Source organism: Polypterus senegalus, chromosome 10 (assembly GCF_016835505.1).
Source record: "Polypterus senegalus isolate Bchr_013 chromosome 10, ASM1683550v1, whole genome shotgun sequence".
Taxonomy (NCBI): domain Eukaryota; kingdom Metazoa; phylum Chordata; class Cladistia; order Polypteriformes; family Polypteridae; genus Polypterus; species Polypterus senegalus.
Window position 1 is genome coordinate 123,258,829 of NC_053163.1, and position 13,999 is coordinate 123,272,827.

At 36.9% G+C, this 13,999-nt stretch overlaps 1 protein-coding gene across 1 annotated transcript in view; it reads right to left on the reverse strand.

Moving 5' to 3' along the window:
- Positions 1-13,999, reverse strand: part of LOC120537517 (V-set and immunoglobulin domain-containing protein 1-like) — a 48,816-nt gene that overhangs the window by 18,149 nt on the left and 16,668 nt on the right. The window contains exon 2 of the mRNA XM_039766516.1: positions 10,631-10,788. Coding sequence (XP_039622450.1) covers positions 10,631-10,788 — 158 coding nt within the window. The remainder of the gene's footprint in view (positions 1-10,630; positions 10,789-13,999) is intronic.

Sequence of the window (13,999 nt, forward strand, 5' to 3'; positions counted from 1 at the left end):
TGATGAAAAGGGAGCTGAGAAGCAGGTAAAAAATCAGGTACATAGCATAATTCATGATTTGCAACTTTTTTACACATAGGTTATTAAAATGATTGTTATTGCTTAATTATGTAAAACTGGCATGTTGATATTTCTTTTAAGATACTAATTTTTAGGCACCGATGTTCCAAACCTGCAGCATTATACTGTACATTTTTATATTCTTCAGCTTTAAGTAAATCCATATTATTATTTAATCATTAAAAGAACACATGAAATAGCTTTTGCCTCCACTAAAAGAGAACATCCATTTGAAATAATAAACTGTTGGCAAGTCCATTATGTTTTATCAGTGATTATATTGTAAAATATTTTCTTTTAGCTAGCGATACCTGCTAACTAGGGCCCAACTGATAATATCAAGGTGCTCTCCACCAATGTATTGGTATTGGTGATGCCACCACGGATACTCTGCCTAATATGATGCTGAACTTCAACGAGACAAACTACATTTATTTGGTTAACCTACTCCTCCTGACTAATACACACCATGAAAGTGATGAGAGTTGAGAGTTAACTGAGTACAGGGGCTTTAAAATTCATTCGGCATTCACCTGTCCATGAGACTAACAATAAGTAAGATTTTTACAGAAGATGCATAAAATAATTTGTTAACTTACAGTTATACTTGAACTTCACTGTTTTATTTTCTATGAAAATGTCATATACCATGATTTCATATGTTCCCTATCGTCTTAATGGTCTGTTAAAATGTCCACTGCACTGCCTACTCTGAGTTTGTAGGGGGTTTTCACTTGAAAAACCAAGATCGGTTTGGCCTAAAAAGTCAGCATTTATCCAATAAAAAAGAGCAGAATTTTAACTTTGAAATAGTTGTACATTTGTCTCTGTAGACTTTGGGGACTGCTTGATAGAACCCTTGTTCTATGAGCATTTGGAGATGCATCTCTGTTAATAAATGCAAGTGACATGCAGGCCATTATCCAATCTGATTTCTAAAATCCTGAATTTATACGGTTTCAAAAGAAAGGAAACTTACCTTTCTAAGGCACACAGCATCTCCTCCATTAGTAAGAACATTATATTTGTCAATAAATGCCTGTCAACCTGTGCTCCTTGTCGATCTGACAGCGTATTCTCCTAGCAAAAGGATGAGCAATTCTTTATCCAATAAGATAATTGAAATCCTCTTTCTATCTGCTTTTTATAAAAGCCATCACAATGCTACTTTTTATTCAGATAAGCCTTCCTATGATGCCTGGCAGCTTGAGAATTTAGTTGGAGTTTCGAAACTAAGGGGATTTTCTTTGTGTACTTGAAAGAACTCTTTGCATGTTTCACCTTACAAAGCAGAGATGCTTTAATTTTACATATCGCTGTAATGATAATACATTTTGTATATTTTTTAGTCACACTCGCAAAGCAATAACATGTTAATTCCTGCGACAAAAACTCTTAAACCAGTTATGTGACTGATATGCCTGTGTGTTTAAAGTTCATCCAAGCTGACAGTTGCAACAATAAGAAGCTGTGCTTTCTCAGCCTTTAAGATGAACTTACTTTAAACCAGAAGCCTTAGTAAATAAGGCAGCATAGTATTTAGCAGTGTGACTTCACAGATCCAGCATCTGGGGTGCAAATGCTGCACCTGGTCATGTGCCGCTTTGGAATCTGCACAGTTTGCTTTGCCTTCATGCATTTTTTCCAGATCCTCAGATTCCAAATAAGATCCAGTGTGAGTGTGTCCAGGGCTGTTTCCTGTCCACATTCAATACTTCTGGATAGGCTCTGCACTCCTGTAATCTTGAATTAAATTAGGCCGGTTTGACAATACATGCATGTGGCTTATATTTACCTACATGTTATTTTACAAGTGAATTTATTCTAACTTGTAATTACAATTCTACTTGTTTTCAAGAATGGATGTTATTACACTTTTTTCTATCTTTCTACAACTGAAGTTTTTTTTATTTTAGAACAAGCTTTGTTTTTCTACTACTTTTTGCCAAAACCTGCAGTTATTTCTGTTTTTACTTATTTAAACTATTAATGATTTAATAGGATAGCCCTGGGTAGCATGCCACACCGACCAGATGTGCCAGAAAAGTCTGATAAAGCCAAAGTGTCTGGATTGCAGTCATAAGTGGAAGAAATATTTTACAGAACAACCAACAGCCTGAGCGTAAGAGTTTTAAGCATAAGTGTTGTAAATGTGAGGTCCTTTGTGAGGTGAGATTATCCTCACATTGCTGTGCTAATGCAGGCAAACTGCCTGAAAGATCTTACGAGAGGTTAGATATCACAGTCTCATTGTGGGCTTAATAGGTGTTAAGAGAAAGTCAGCACAATTCATTAACACAAAGCTAATTGGCCACCCTGCAGAACAGAGTTGGCTTTTCTGTAGCAATTCAAGAATACCAACTACAAGACAGTGGTTGAAGTGACAACCACTTCAAGACTTACAGGTAGATCGAACACCTAGAGAGCTGAAGCACACATTATATTTGCACACTTTGAAAAAACAGCAAAAGAACTATACTGTCTTTTGGAATATTCCTGAAACAATTCCAAAACAGTCTGATCTATTTGGAACACCACAGTTTGGCTTACTGGGTCTTTTGCAGGTGTTTCACCTCGAACATTAGTCCGATTAACTGTGTTCCTTTTATTCCCTACCTTTTTAAAGTATTTCCTTTATTAGTAGTAGTTTTTTAAACTTTTTGTTAATAATATTAATTATTGCATGTTTGCTTTAGTTTAGTTAACTACCGTTTATTAAATTATGTTACTGTGTTTGTTAACATTGGGCATTTAGAAGCTTCAGGTGCTGCAATCATTAGAGGTGCATATAAGGAAACTTTGTCACTTTGTAATTGCATTAGCCTGCTTTATACAGCAGTGTGCTTCTGCTCCACCTTCTTCTTCCCTATTTTGTGTAGTTTGGCAGTGTTTTGACTATTTTCTCTTTTTTTGGATTTTACTGACTTTGAATTATAGTTTAGTATTTTGAGATTTGGCATGGTTTACCTCAGTTTAATGTACAGGGTGGTCCAGATCTAATTATGCAGATCCAGATTGTCTGGATGACTTTGAATTATGCGGGGATGATTCCAGTTTGGCGCGAAGATGATTCTTCATATCGTCAGTTCGCACACTTCTCGATGGTCCGGGGTTTTTTGGGTGATTTTCTATGTAATAAACTTAATAAGTTATAGAGTAATGAAAATTGCATAATTAGATCTGGACCACCCAATATTAGATCATTTATTGTGCAGAATTTTCTCTGCAGTTTTTTATTTTTGTTGCCATATTTTGAGAGATTTTGTTTACTTTAAGCTTTTTATATTTTCAATAATTAAAATTGTTAGTTAATTTATTCTTTAAATTCATGCAATTATTATTATTATTGTTATTATTACTGGGATATTTCTGAATTTTGAGTTGAAATATTTAGTTGGCAAGGTGTTTTATGGTATTGACCCTCCCATTTGGGCTGCAATCATAACACTGAGTGATTGAAAGTTGATTGGAACTCGGTAAGTTACTGTTGTCTGCACACTTGGACTGGAAACCACATCCTCAAAGTGACAACTGACCAGTAAAAGGAACATTACTTTTAAAAGTAACTTTTTTACGTTACTTGTCATCCCAAAAATAGTAACTAAATATGTTATATACAGTACTTACCTATTATAAAATATAATACATTACAAGTGGTGGGTTACTTTTGCATTACTTTTTGTTCTTTTTCATAAAAAACTGCACATTTCACTAGCCAGCATTTATTAGTGAATCCAAAGCAACTTTTCAGCTCTTGTCAATATCTTGGTGTATGCAAGCAAAAAATATTGCACTTTCATAGAAGGATAAATTGGTTTTTTTTTTTTTTTACATTGTCAAGGGATGAGCCACAAAGAGCTGACATTCCCTTAGGCAAATAAGTAGTTTTTCCTGCCAATTAAAATAATGAGCCTGCAAAGTCACATAAGAATTCCAACTGGTGCAGCAACGGTGAATAACCACGCTACCTAAAGAGTGATGCAAAAGAGCAATAATTCATTGGCTCTTGGTGCTGGCAAGTGCAGTGTCCTGGGGTGGCAGATCTTCAATTTTAAATTGTTGAAGCTTATATTTTATTTTTTGCTCAAATAAACAAGATGAACTGAAATACAGGTCACTTGCAGGGGCAATTAACATCATAGCATTTTCTTTTCTTGAATTGTACCAGTAATCAATCATGCTAAAACATCTGTGTAAATGAAGCAGAAGCCCAGGAAATGGCTGTGATGCCTCGCCTATATTGACTACTTTATAACCTACAAACATATGGACGGCATAGGACTAGGAATTACCAAATTAGTTTATAGCTTGGGAAAGGAAGGAGTTCAGAGGAACGTAAACAGATCAAAAACTATGAGTGAAGTCATCCATCATACGGCAACCAGCCAATGAAATATGTGTAATATCATAAGTCCTAAAGCCCCACATTAAATTTTAAAATAAATATGGCTTGTCTGAGAGATCAAAACAAAAGAAGAAACAGTAACAACAAAAAAGACGCCAAAAAAGGGTGAAGCCAATGTCAGAAAAGGAGACCAAGTGATGTGCAACTATTTCATCTGAATGTCGGTGAAAACATCTTATGATTAACACCAATCACTAGATCAAAAGTTGTTCTTTGTAAGCTTTTTATGTAGAATTTGCTATGTTTATTTCCTTTTATGCTTTCTTCTACTGGTATTAGTCTTTAATAAATACCATGTCGCTTTTAAATTTCTATACTTTGTCTTTTTATCTAGAATGATTGAAGTAATATTGTAAATATTAAGAGCACCTGGAGCTGGACCTGTATGTTCTGATCTGCTGGGTTTATCCAATAGAGGAACAGTACAGTAAAAGTAAGACATCATTGATTGATAAATGGCCTATAACCAAGGATGTCGAGCCTTTGTATGTTTAAATATATTATTGGAGATCAAAGTAATATTTATGTCTGAGATATGTCAAAAACATTGTACGTTGTTAGTGCCAGTGATGAATACATTTCTTAAAGTGCTAGGGAGTGATGGGCTATGCATGCATCATTGATACAGCATTTATGTGGTTCTGTGTGTATGTCCAAATCTATGTATGTGTGTGTTAATCTTAAGATCTAGTGAGTTTATTCACACGTCGAAAATACATCTAGGCCCCACAAAAAAAGCAAGTAAGGGAAATTTGTGGGTAATAGCACGATAATATTGGCTCACTGCTACAATATGAAATAAGCAAATCTTGATGACTGTGATTTTTTGATGATGCTTAAAAAATAGATGGTATTATGATTTCAGAACAGTTTAACTAAGAGCTGCACATAAATTCAAGTTGTAGTGTAGTAAAATAATGAATTTAAGAAAATAGTAAGTCCTTGTTTTTTTGTGGACCAGTGGTGCTGGTCTGCCAACCGGTGTCTTTTACTCCCCTCTAACCTTTTCATTCAGAGGGGAGATTCAAGCCACCCCAGCCCCCCTTCAAACTCCACCTACATCTTCAACCTATTTATTATTATTATCAAGCTGACACTTTGATATCATAAATAACCAACAACATCTAGTATGTGTAAAAAATGTAGTATTAATTAAAATGTCCAAAATGTTAAAAATAAATTTGCCTTTTTCAGTTGACACAACAACTGTATGCCAAACAACTTTCTCATCCATCACGAGCTGGCCCAGCCTAAGCCCATATATGACCCATCATGAAACTGACCAGAAACAGCAATTTTTGACAATTCCCTTGTGTTTTATTTGCTGAATTTTATCCTTGTTCAACATAAAGCAGAGGTATGAAACCAATACTTACAATAAAAAAAAATCTATTTCTTTTGAACAAAGAGAAAAATAAAACTTCAACATTCATTACTAGTCCATTCCAGGTCAGAATTACTGTATAAATGGTATTCATTTTATTATACAGATTTTAATGCTCCTTATTCTAAACCAAAATAATCTGAATAATTCCACCTGTTCAAAGCAGTGATTTGAGCTGTGCCGGCGTTCACCTTTCAGTGCTGCTCACTTAGTCACATACAGTAGGTCAGAAGGCATGGAATGGAAACGTCTTTTAATGAAGAACAAAAAAAAAAAAGAGTAGCACAATACTGTTTTAACGCAGATATTTTTACTTCAATAAAATAAGAACTGTGTTACATTATTCGTGACTTAAAAAAGTAATCTGAATATGTAACACACATTACTTTACATGAGTTACCACCTACACTGTAACTGACACATTATCAATTCCTATTGTCATCCTATGCCTGTTTAAAATAGTCCAAAGGACAGAAACTAATTTGATCAGGCTGATGGCTGCAATGGGTAAGACAACCACTGGGGAGAATGATGTGAGTGACCGGAAAGGAATTTGAAATGTACTCTTTCACTAAAGCACATGGGTGCCAGCAGCATGTAAGTAAGTGTGCCATTATCAGTTATTATTGTCTAGTCGTCTACAGAACAGAAACAGAAATTCACAGCTCGGAATCAACATTCAACAATACCAAAAATGGCACTTGTTGATGATGTTAATCCACACCCCTGGATCCAAGTACCTCCTTTATGTTCTGTAGGGTGCAACGTGGACAGTCTCCTTGGGGCTGAAACAGTGCCATGGAGGAAGACAAATGGAGTATTTGGTGAAGGTAAGTGAACAGCCATTCTCTTTTTAAAATGGCTAAATCTCACAACAATAGTTTATTTTTTGTTTTTTTTTTCCTTCATAAAACAACATGGATATACTGTTTTGTAATAGGTAGGTCAAGATTCAGTAACATCTTTGGCTTAAAATGGATATATTCACTATGTTCTAAGACTCTTCTTTATCCATATCTGGTGTTCTTTATCTGGTATTGATAAGCTATAAGATGCAAAAGCAGGCTAGTTGTTTTTTTAAAGGATAAAGTATGCTTCACTTTAGAGCTTGATTTCAGCTGGAAAATTAATGATATGCCATGATTGTGAAGAAATAACCTCACCTTGAAAAAGATCAAACCTATCATTTAACTTGTTGGTGTGTGCTTTGCTTCATCTTTGACCTTAAATAACAGACCTCTGGGCTTTGTTTTTCTTACCACGGTTTTTATTTAATGTTTTGGTTTTTGGTAAATGGTATCATTGATTTTGGGCTTAAACTTTAAACTTTGCACAATGAATTTGTCTTTTCTCTTGGTCCCTTCATAAAAATTCACATCAGGCATTTTTAGAAGGCAGAATGTTTTTATTCTGATCAGAAATTTTATGACTGCTTTTTTCCTAGTGTCTTTTACTGACTTTTTGTCCTTTCATGTTGAATACCATGTCTCTTCAGTTTTGTAGAACAGACTCAAAGAATAAGCAGCCACTTGCTCTATCTAATTCTGGTCTTAAATGTAGCTAGTGTATATGATAGACGAGGCTGATGTCTGCTATATAAAGTCTTTTGCAATGTGAAGCAGCCTTCACGCAAGACGCAACTTGAGACACACTTTAGATTTTTCCAAAAATGGAAGCATAGAAATTGGAAAACTGCCTCCAAGAATACCCTTCAGTTCTGCACACTTTTCCTAGTACTAAAGGGTATGTTTAACATTTAATATAAGACCTGAACCTCAAATATGAGACAATCGTCAGTCATAAAAGGTGGAAGATGTTGGAAGTCGGGCATAAATAAATATGACAGCATTAACAAAGAGGTTCGAAATGAAGGAGAGCAATAAAATAAAGAAATGGGCCAAATCAAAATGTAAATACAAGTAGACCAATCTGTGAATTTAATTTTCTACAATGGATCTCCTGTTTGGTAATTCTTAATGGGCAGCAAGACCTAATGTCCTATATAAAATAGTTTACAACTTTGCTATTTGTTATTTGCAAAACATGTATGCTGTTATATGACTTTCTTTAAATTTGAATAGATCTCGGTCAACTCTGACTTTAAATAGCTCACTGTTGTATGTCATTAACACTCAGACTGACAGAATTATCACGGTCTAAAACACAATTGAGGGCTTGAAAGGAAAAATGTTTTTATATGGTGGAATTGTTAAAGACAGATTATAAAGTTAATCATCTACACTTGACTTTTGAAATTCTGACAAGGGAACAAATTTAGCTATATTAATGGAACAGATGAAGGGGTGCTCTATAAAGATACCCTGACTGAGCCCATGTCAGATGGCACATCAAACTGGGGATCTGGTTTAGGACTGATTGACCCCATAGAGGGTGGCATCCCCTTCCCATGAGACTCAACAACGGTCATATTACATACTCATACAAGGCAGAGCTCTTTCTCCAAGCCTGCTTGAAGCGTGTATCCAGCTTTTCAGAAAAGCGCCATCTATATTGCTTATTCAACACTGCAAAAACTGAAATCTAAGCACGTGAAAGGTATTTATATAATGCATTAAATCTTATTTTACTTATTGAAAGAAATATCGACTTATCCAAAAATATTGTATTTAGGATTTTTTAGCTTACTTTAAGAATTCTTGTCAAGTAAATTTTCCTTACCCCATTGGCAGATATTTTGCTAAATAAAAGCTTTTTGTCTAGTTTTTGTATATGTATTTTCTGCAGGGAACAAGATCATCAGAGTACTGTTTATTTAGAAGAATTAAAAGCATTTATTTATCTTTAATGCATTTTCCAACTTATTTATCTCTGTGGGCATTACAGAGTGCAGATGTTCCCTGAAATAATATATGTCCTTTTTAATTAATACATTGATTCATCTACACAGTTCAGGTTTTTTGTAACACGTGTGTGCTCAAATATTCTCTACAATTTAGGTACAAGAGAGAATATAGAAAGTCGTGAAAATGAGTGATTTGAAAGACCCAAAAAAGCTCGACAAGTTCACAGCAACACCAAGTCAATGCTCATTTGCTTCTTTGATGTGAAGGGTGTCATCCACAAGGAATTTGTGCCACAAGGACAGACGGTGAATGGAGCATTCTACAGGGATGTTCTAAGGCGTTTGCGAAATCGAATTCACCAAACATGTCCTCAGATGTGGGCTGGCAAGTCATTTCTTTTGCATCACAACAATGCACCAGCTCACACATCTCTGATTGTGTGCAAATTTTTGGCTTCTACAAATTTACTGCCATTCCCCACCCTCCATACTCCCCTGATTTAGCGCCGTCTGATTTTTTTTTATTTCCTAAGGTGAAGATGAGGCTCAAGGGACGCAGATTTGAGACGGTGGAGGAGATCCAAGCGGTATCAACCAACGTCTTGAACACACTGACAAAAAAACGATTTCCAGAGGTGCTTCGAAAAGTTGAAATCTCGCTGGGATAGGTGTATCAACTCAGCGGGTGACTATTTTGAAGGAACTGTTCACGATTAATTGTTATTAGGTGTGTATGCTTTTAAATAAATGCATTCCGGGAACTTTTGTATCGCACTTCATATATACTGTATATAATCCAATTGTCTATCTCTGTCCTCTTTCCATGAGAGAACTACTTAACGGATTTAGATCGTTTTTTTCTATCATTTGCTTGAACATTCCGGTTGATTTTGTGACTTCTCTCATTGTGCTATGTATCCTAGTTCGCATGAGGTAGTGATTTATTTGCACAGATCCGAGAAAGATGCAATAGGCCATAGGGGCCTCCTCACTCACTCTCCTGCCTCAGGGTGTATCTTACATCCATTTAGCTACCGAATGAGAGAACTACTTAATGGATTTAGATTGGTTTTTTTCTATAATTTGTTTGAACATTCTGGTTGATTTTGTGACTTCTATCATCGTCCTAAGAATCATAGTTTGCTTGCAGGAGTGATACATTCACACTAATCCAAGACAGAGGCTGTGGGCCGAGGGGAGGGGGAATCGTGATGTCAGGAGTGGGGAGCTGGGAGGGGCCCTCCTTACTGTACTGTTTCACTAATACGTATGCAGAGCCACGGGGGGCGGCTAGTATATTATATAAAGGGTTCTCTAAAGAAAAGCACATCTTGTAAGTCACTGACACATTTATTGAAGAGTGATGCAGAAAATAAGTATAAGAGATTGGTCTGACTTTTCAAAAAAAATGTCAGAAAAGTTATATGATAAAAAGAATTTCCATCACCGACTTTAGACCTTCATGGCATCTGGAGAAAACATGTCTGTGCTTCTTTTTGAAAATTGTTTCACTTTCTTTCTGTCATATTTTCTATGATTTCTCTTTAACATATCTCTTACAAAGCCTACAAATCCTTATAAAAAATATATTCAATGCCCTATCTGTATGTCTGTCAGTTTTTTGAAGGGCCTTATCTCATTTTTATGACCAGAGATTATCCCACAGGGACCAACCATGGAAGAGGCGGGCATCCACCACAGGGCACACGCACACACGCCTGCCACTTATGTGCGCTGTGAAGAATGAGCATGACCAATTAAATTATTTACAATTATTAATTAGATTAAAAAAAAATTCAGGTTTTAGCTGCAATGAAATGTTTATTTCACAGGTAAATGTATGCACTTTCTGTGGCTATTGGAAGAAAAAAAATCCAAACTGGGAATCACAAAATGATGCTGTATTTACCAAAATGGGATTTAACTTCAAAATGTTTAAAAGTCAGAGACTGCATCATGAAAAGATCCAATCACATACCGAGTTATGCTGTAATCTTGAGTCCGTAAATTGCCACTGAATGAAGAGATTGGTCAATGCCGCTGATGTTTGGAAGTTGCACTGGAGAGTGACATTTCCTCCTGCCGTCGTGTTGATGCGTGGAGTTGGAGTACTTACTTGCATGGCATTAAGAACCCCTGTAAGAAAAGAAAAAGAAGAAAATGAAATGTTAAAATACACATTCAGCGTCAGCACAGACAGTGCGTGATTGTAACAACTTTCATTTAACTGTTGTTGAATTTCACTCATGGGGCCCCGAGGTTCATTCCACAATGGCCCTTCCACGACCAGGAGGCAAATGAAGAGCTGCAACTGGCTTTCTGAGTTGGTTACGGCTGGTGTGCAGATGAATATACTGATGTGACACTACACAGATAGTGACTTTGTGAGCCCCTTAGATTGCTGGGATCTCTTGTTGTTGAGACACTTGAATGTTAATCCATTTGGCTCAGACTCGCCCCAATATAACACTCTATAATACATTACTCATGTACTGTAGATACCAGAGGGACAGATAAACTAAAGGATCTCCAGAACATCAGGTAATTTTTGTCTTTTGACATTTCTGAGCAGTTTTATTAGAAGGGATGCACAGTTTATTCTCAAAGATGAGTTTCCCATCCTAAAGATGGTGTAGTATCACCAAATACAACATTGCATTTGTACACCCACTGAATTTGGTTCAGGGGTTGGGGACAGAGTCTTAGCATCATTGGGCACAAGGCAGGAACAAGCCCTGGATGGGGTGCCAGTTCATCTCAGGGCCCAATCCTGCACACATCCTGATGGTTCAATTGAGAAATGCCAGTTCACCTAACATGTATGTCTTATTCATGAGGTGAGAAGAAATCTCATGCAGACACAGGGGAAATGTGCAAACTCCATGTGGACAACAACTGATTGTGGGATTAGAACTTTCGATCCTGGATACATGAGGCAACAGCACCATCCACTGGTCCATCCAACCTTTACTTCTAATGTGTCTTTTTATAGTTAACACTGTTCCATAAATTTACCGAGGTCAAGAGCTAATTTCAATTGTTTACATGTATTTTTGATATCTGAAGCACATTTACACTTGTGGCCAAAGGTTTTGCAAATGACACAAGTATTGGTTTTCACAAAGTTTGCCGCTTCAGTGTTTTTAGATCTTTTTGTCAGATGTTCCTATGGTATACTGAAGTATAATTACAAGCATTTCATAAGTTGCAAAAGCTTTTATTGAAAATTAGATTAAGTTTATGCAAAGAATCAATATTTGCAGTGTTGGCCCTACTTTTACATGCTGTCAATCAACTTCTGGGCCAAATTCTGACTGATGGCAGGCCATTCTTGCATAATCAATGCTTGGAGTTTGTCAGAATTTGTGGGTTTTTGTTTGACCACCTGCCTCTTGAGGATTGACCACACGTTCTCAATGGAATTAAGGTCTGGGGAGTTTCCTGGCCATGAACCCAAAATTTCAATGTTTTGTTGTCCGAGCCACTTAGTTATCACTTTTGCGTTATGGCACAGTGCTCCATCATGCTGGAAAAGGCATTGTTCATCACTACGCTGTTCTTGGATGGTTGGGAGAAGTTGCTCTCTGAGGATGTTTCGGTACGATTCTTTATTCATGGCCGTATTCTTAGGTAAAATTGTGAGTGAGCCCACTGCCTTGGCTGAGAAGCAACCCCACACTTGAATGGTCTCAGGATGCTGTACTGTTGGCATGACACAGGACTGATGGTAGCGCTCACGTTTTTTTTTTTTTTCTGGATGCCCCAAAGAATCGGAAAGGGGATTCATCGGAGAACATGACTTTACCTCAGCAGTCCTCAGCAGTCTAATCCCTGTACCCTTTGCAGAATATCAGTCTGTCCCTGATGTTTTTCTTGGAGAGAAGTGGCTACTTTGCTGCTCTTCTTGACACCAGGCCATCCTCCAAAAGTCTTTGCATCCCTCACTGGGCGTACAGATGCATTCACACCTGCCTGCTGCCATTCCTGAGTAAACTTGCAGTGGTGGTGCCCCAATCCCAAGCCATAAATAAAGAATGGTACCAAAACATTCTCTGAGAGCAACTTCTCCCATCCATCCATGAACAGTTTGGTGATAATGAACAATGCCTTTTCCAGCATGATGGAGCACTGTGCTATAAGGCAAAAGTGATAATTAAGTGCCTTGGGGAACAAAACATCAAAATTTTCAGTCCATGGCCAGTAAACTCCCCAGACTTTAATCTCATTGAGAACTTGTGACGAAGAGGTGGATGGACAAACTCCAAGCATTGATTATGCAAAAATGGGCTGCCATCAGTCAGGATTTTGCCCAGAAGTTGACTGACAGCATGCCAGGGCAAATTGCAGAGGTCTTGAAAAAGAAGGGCCAACACTGCAAATATTGATTCTTTGCATAAACGTAATGAAATTGTCAATAAAAGCCTTTGAAACTTATGAAATGCTTGCAATTATACTGCAGTATACCACAGAAACATCTTATATCTAAAAACACTGAAGCAGCAGACTTTGTGAAAACCAATACTTGTGTCATTCTCAGAGCTTTTGGCCACAACTGTACTTTGTTGACAATCACACAGTTAAGTAAATGCTGGAGAGTGAAATGGCAACATACAGAAAGATGCATCGCCAGAAGTTGTCACCTTTGAGGGGACTCTTGTTTTAGTAAGTGTGTGGCTAGTGGTAGCTTCATGCTGTGCTCTTTGTGGGGATGCGGTTGCAGATTGAGGAGCTGACTGGTTGGTGGTTTTCTTGGCTAGTTTGTGGGATACATGTGGAATGTGCCCAATGGCAACTGGAATGAGTAGAGTAAGGAATTTAGTGTGTGGGCTTTGGAGTTCAGTCTTGCATCAGGTGATGCACTGGGAAATATGTTGTGTTTTTGAGGTAGGTAATTCAGTAGGTGGAAGGAGATGACAGAGACAAATATGGCAGACCCAGCTGGTGCTCCAGGCTTTTATTTTTTCTACACGCTGTTCTCTTATTTCTTGGTGTTATCCATGTAATAATCTGTTGTGTTTTGTGTTATAAAATAACACTATGCTTCATAACTTTCAATCTTTATTCTGACTTTGAGACATACTGTGCTTAGGGGGGCACTTGCCTATTACAGTACATATAGTCCGAAATTTCACCGTAAAGGTGTGGTTGTTTGGTTTTTCGTTCAGATGCCAACTGCTCTACCATTGCTCCTTTCAATTTGTCTTAGGCTGTCTCAAATGAACTTTTAGGAAATAAGCCATTGAAACTTTAGAAAGATACACTTTGTATTTAAATTAAACGCATACTAAGGATATGGTAGATCCATCCTTTATTAAGCTGCTTATTCTATTTCTCAATCATGGAAACA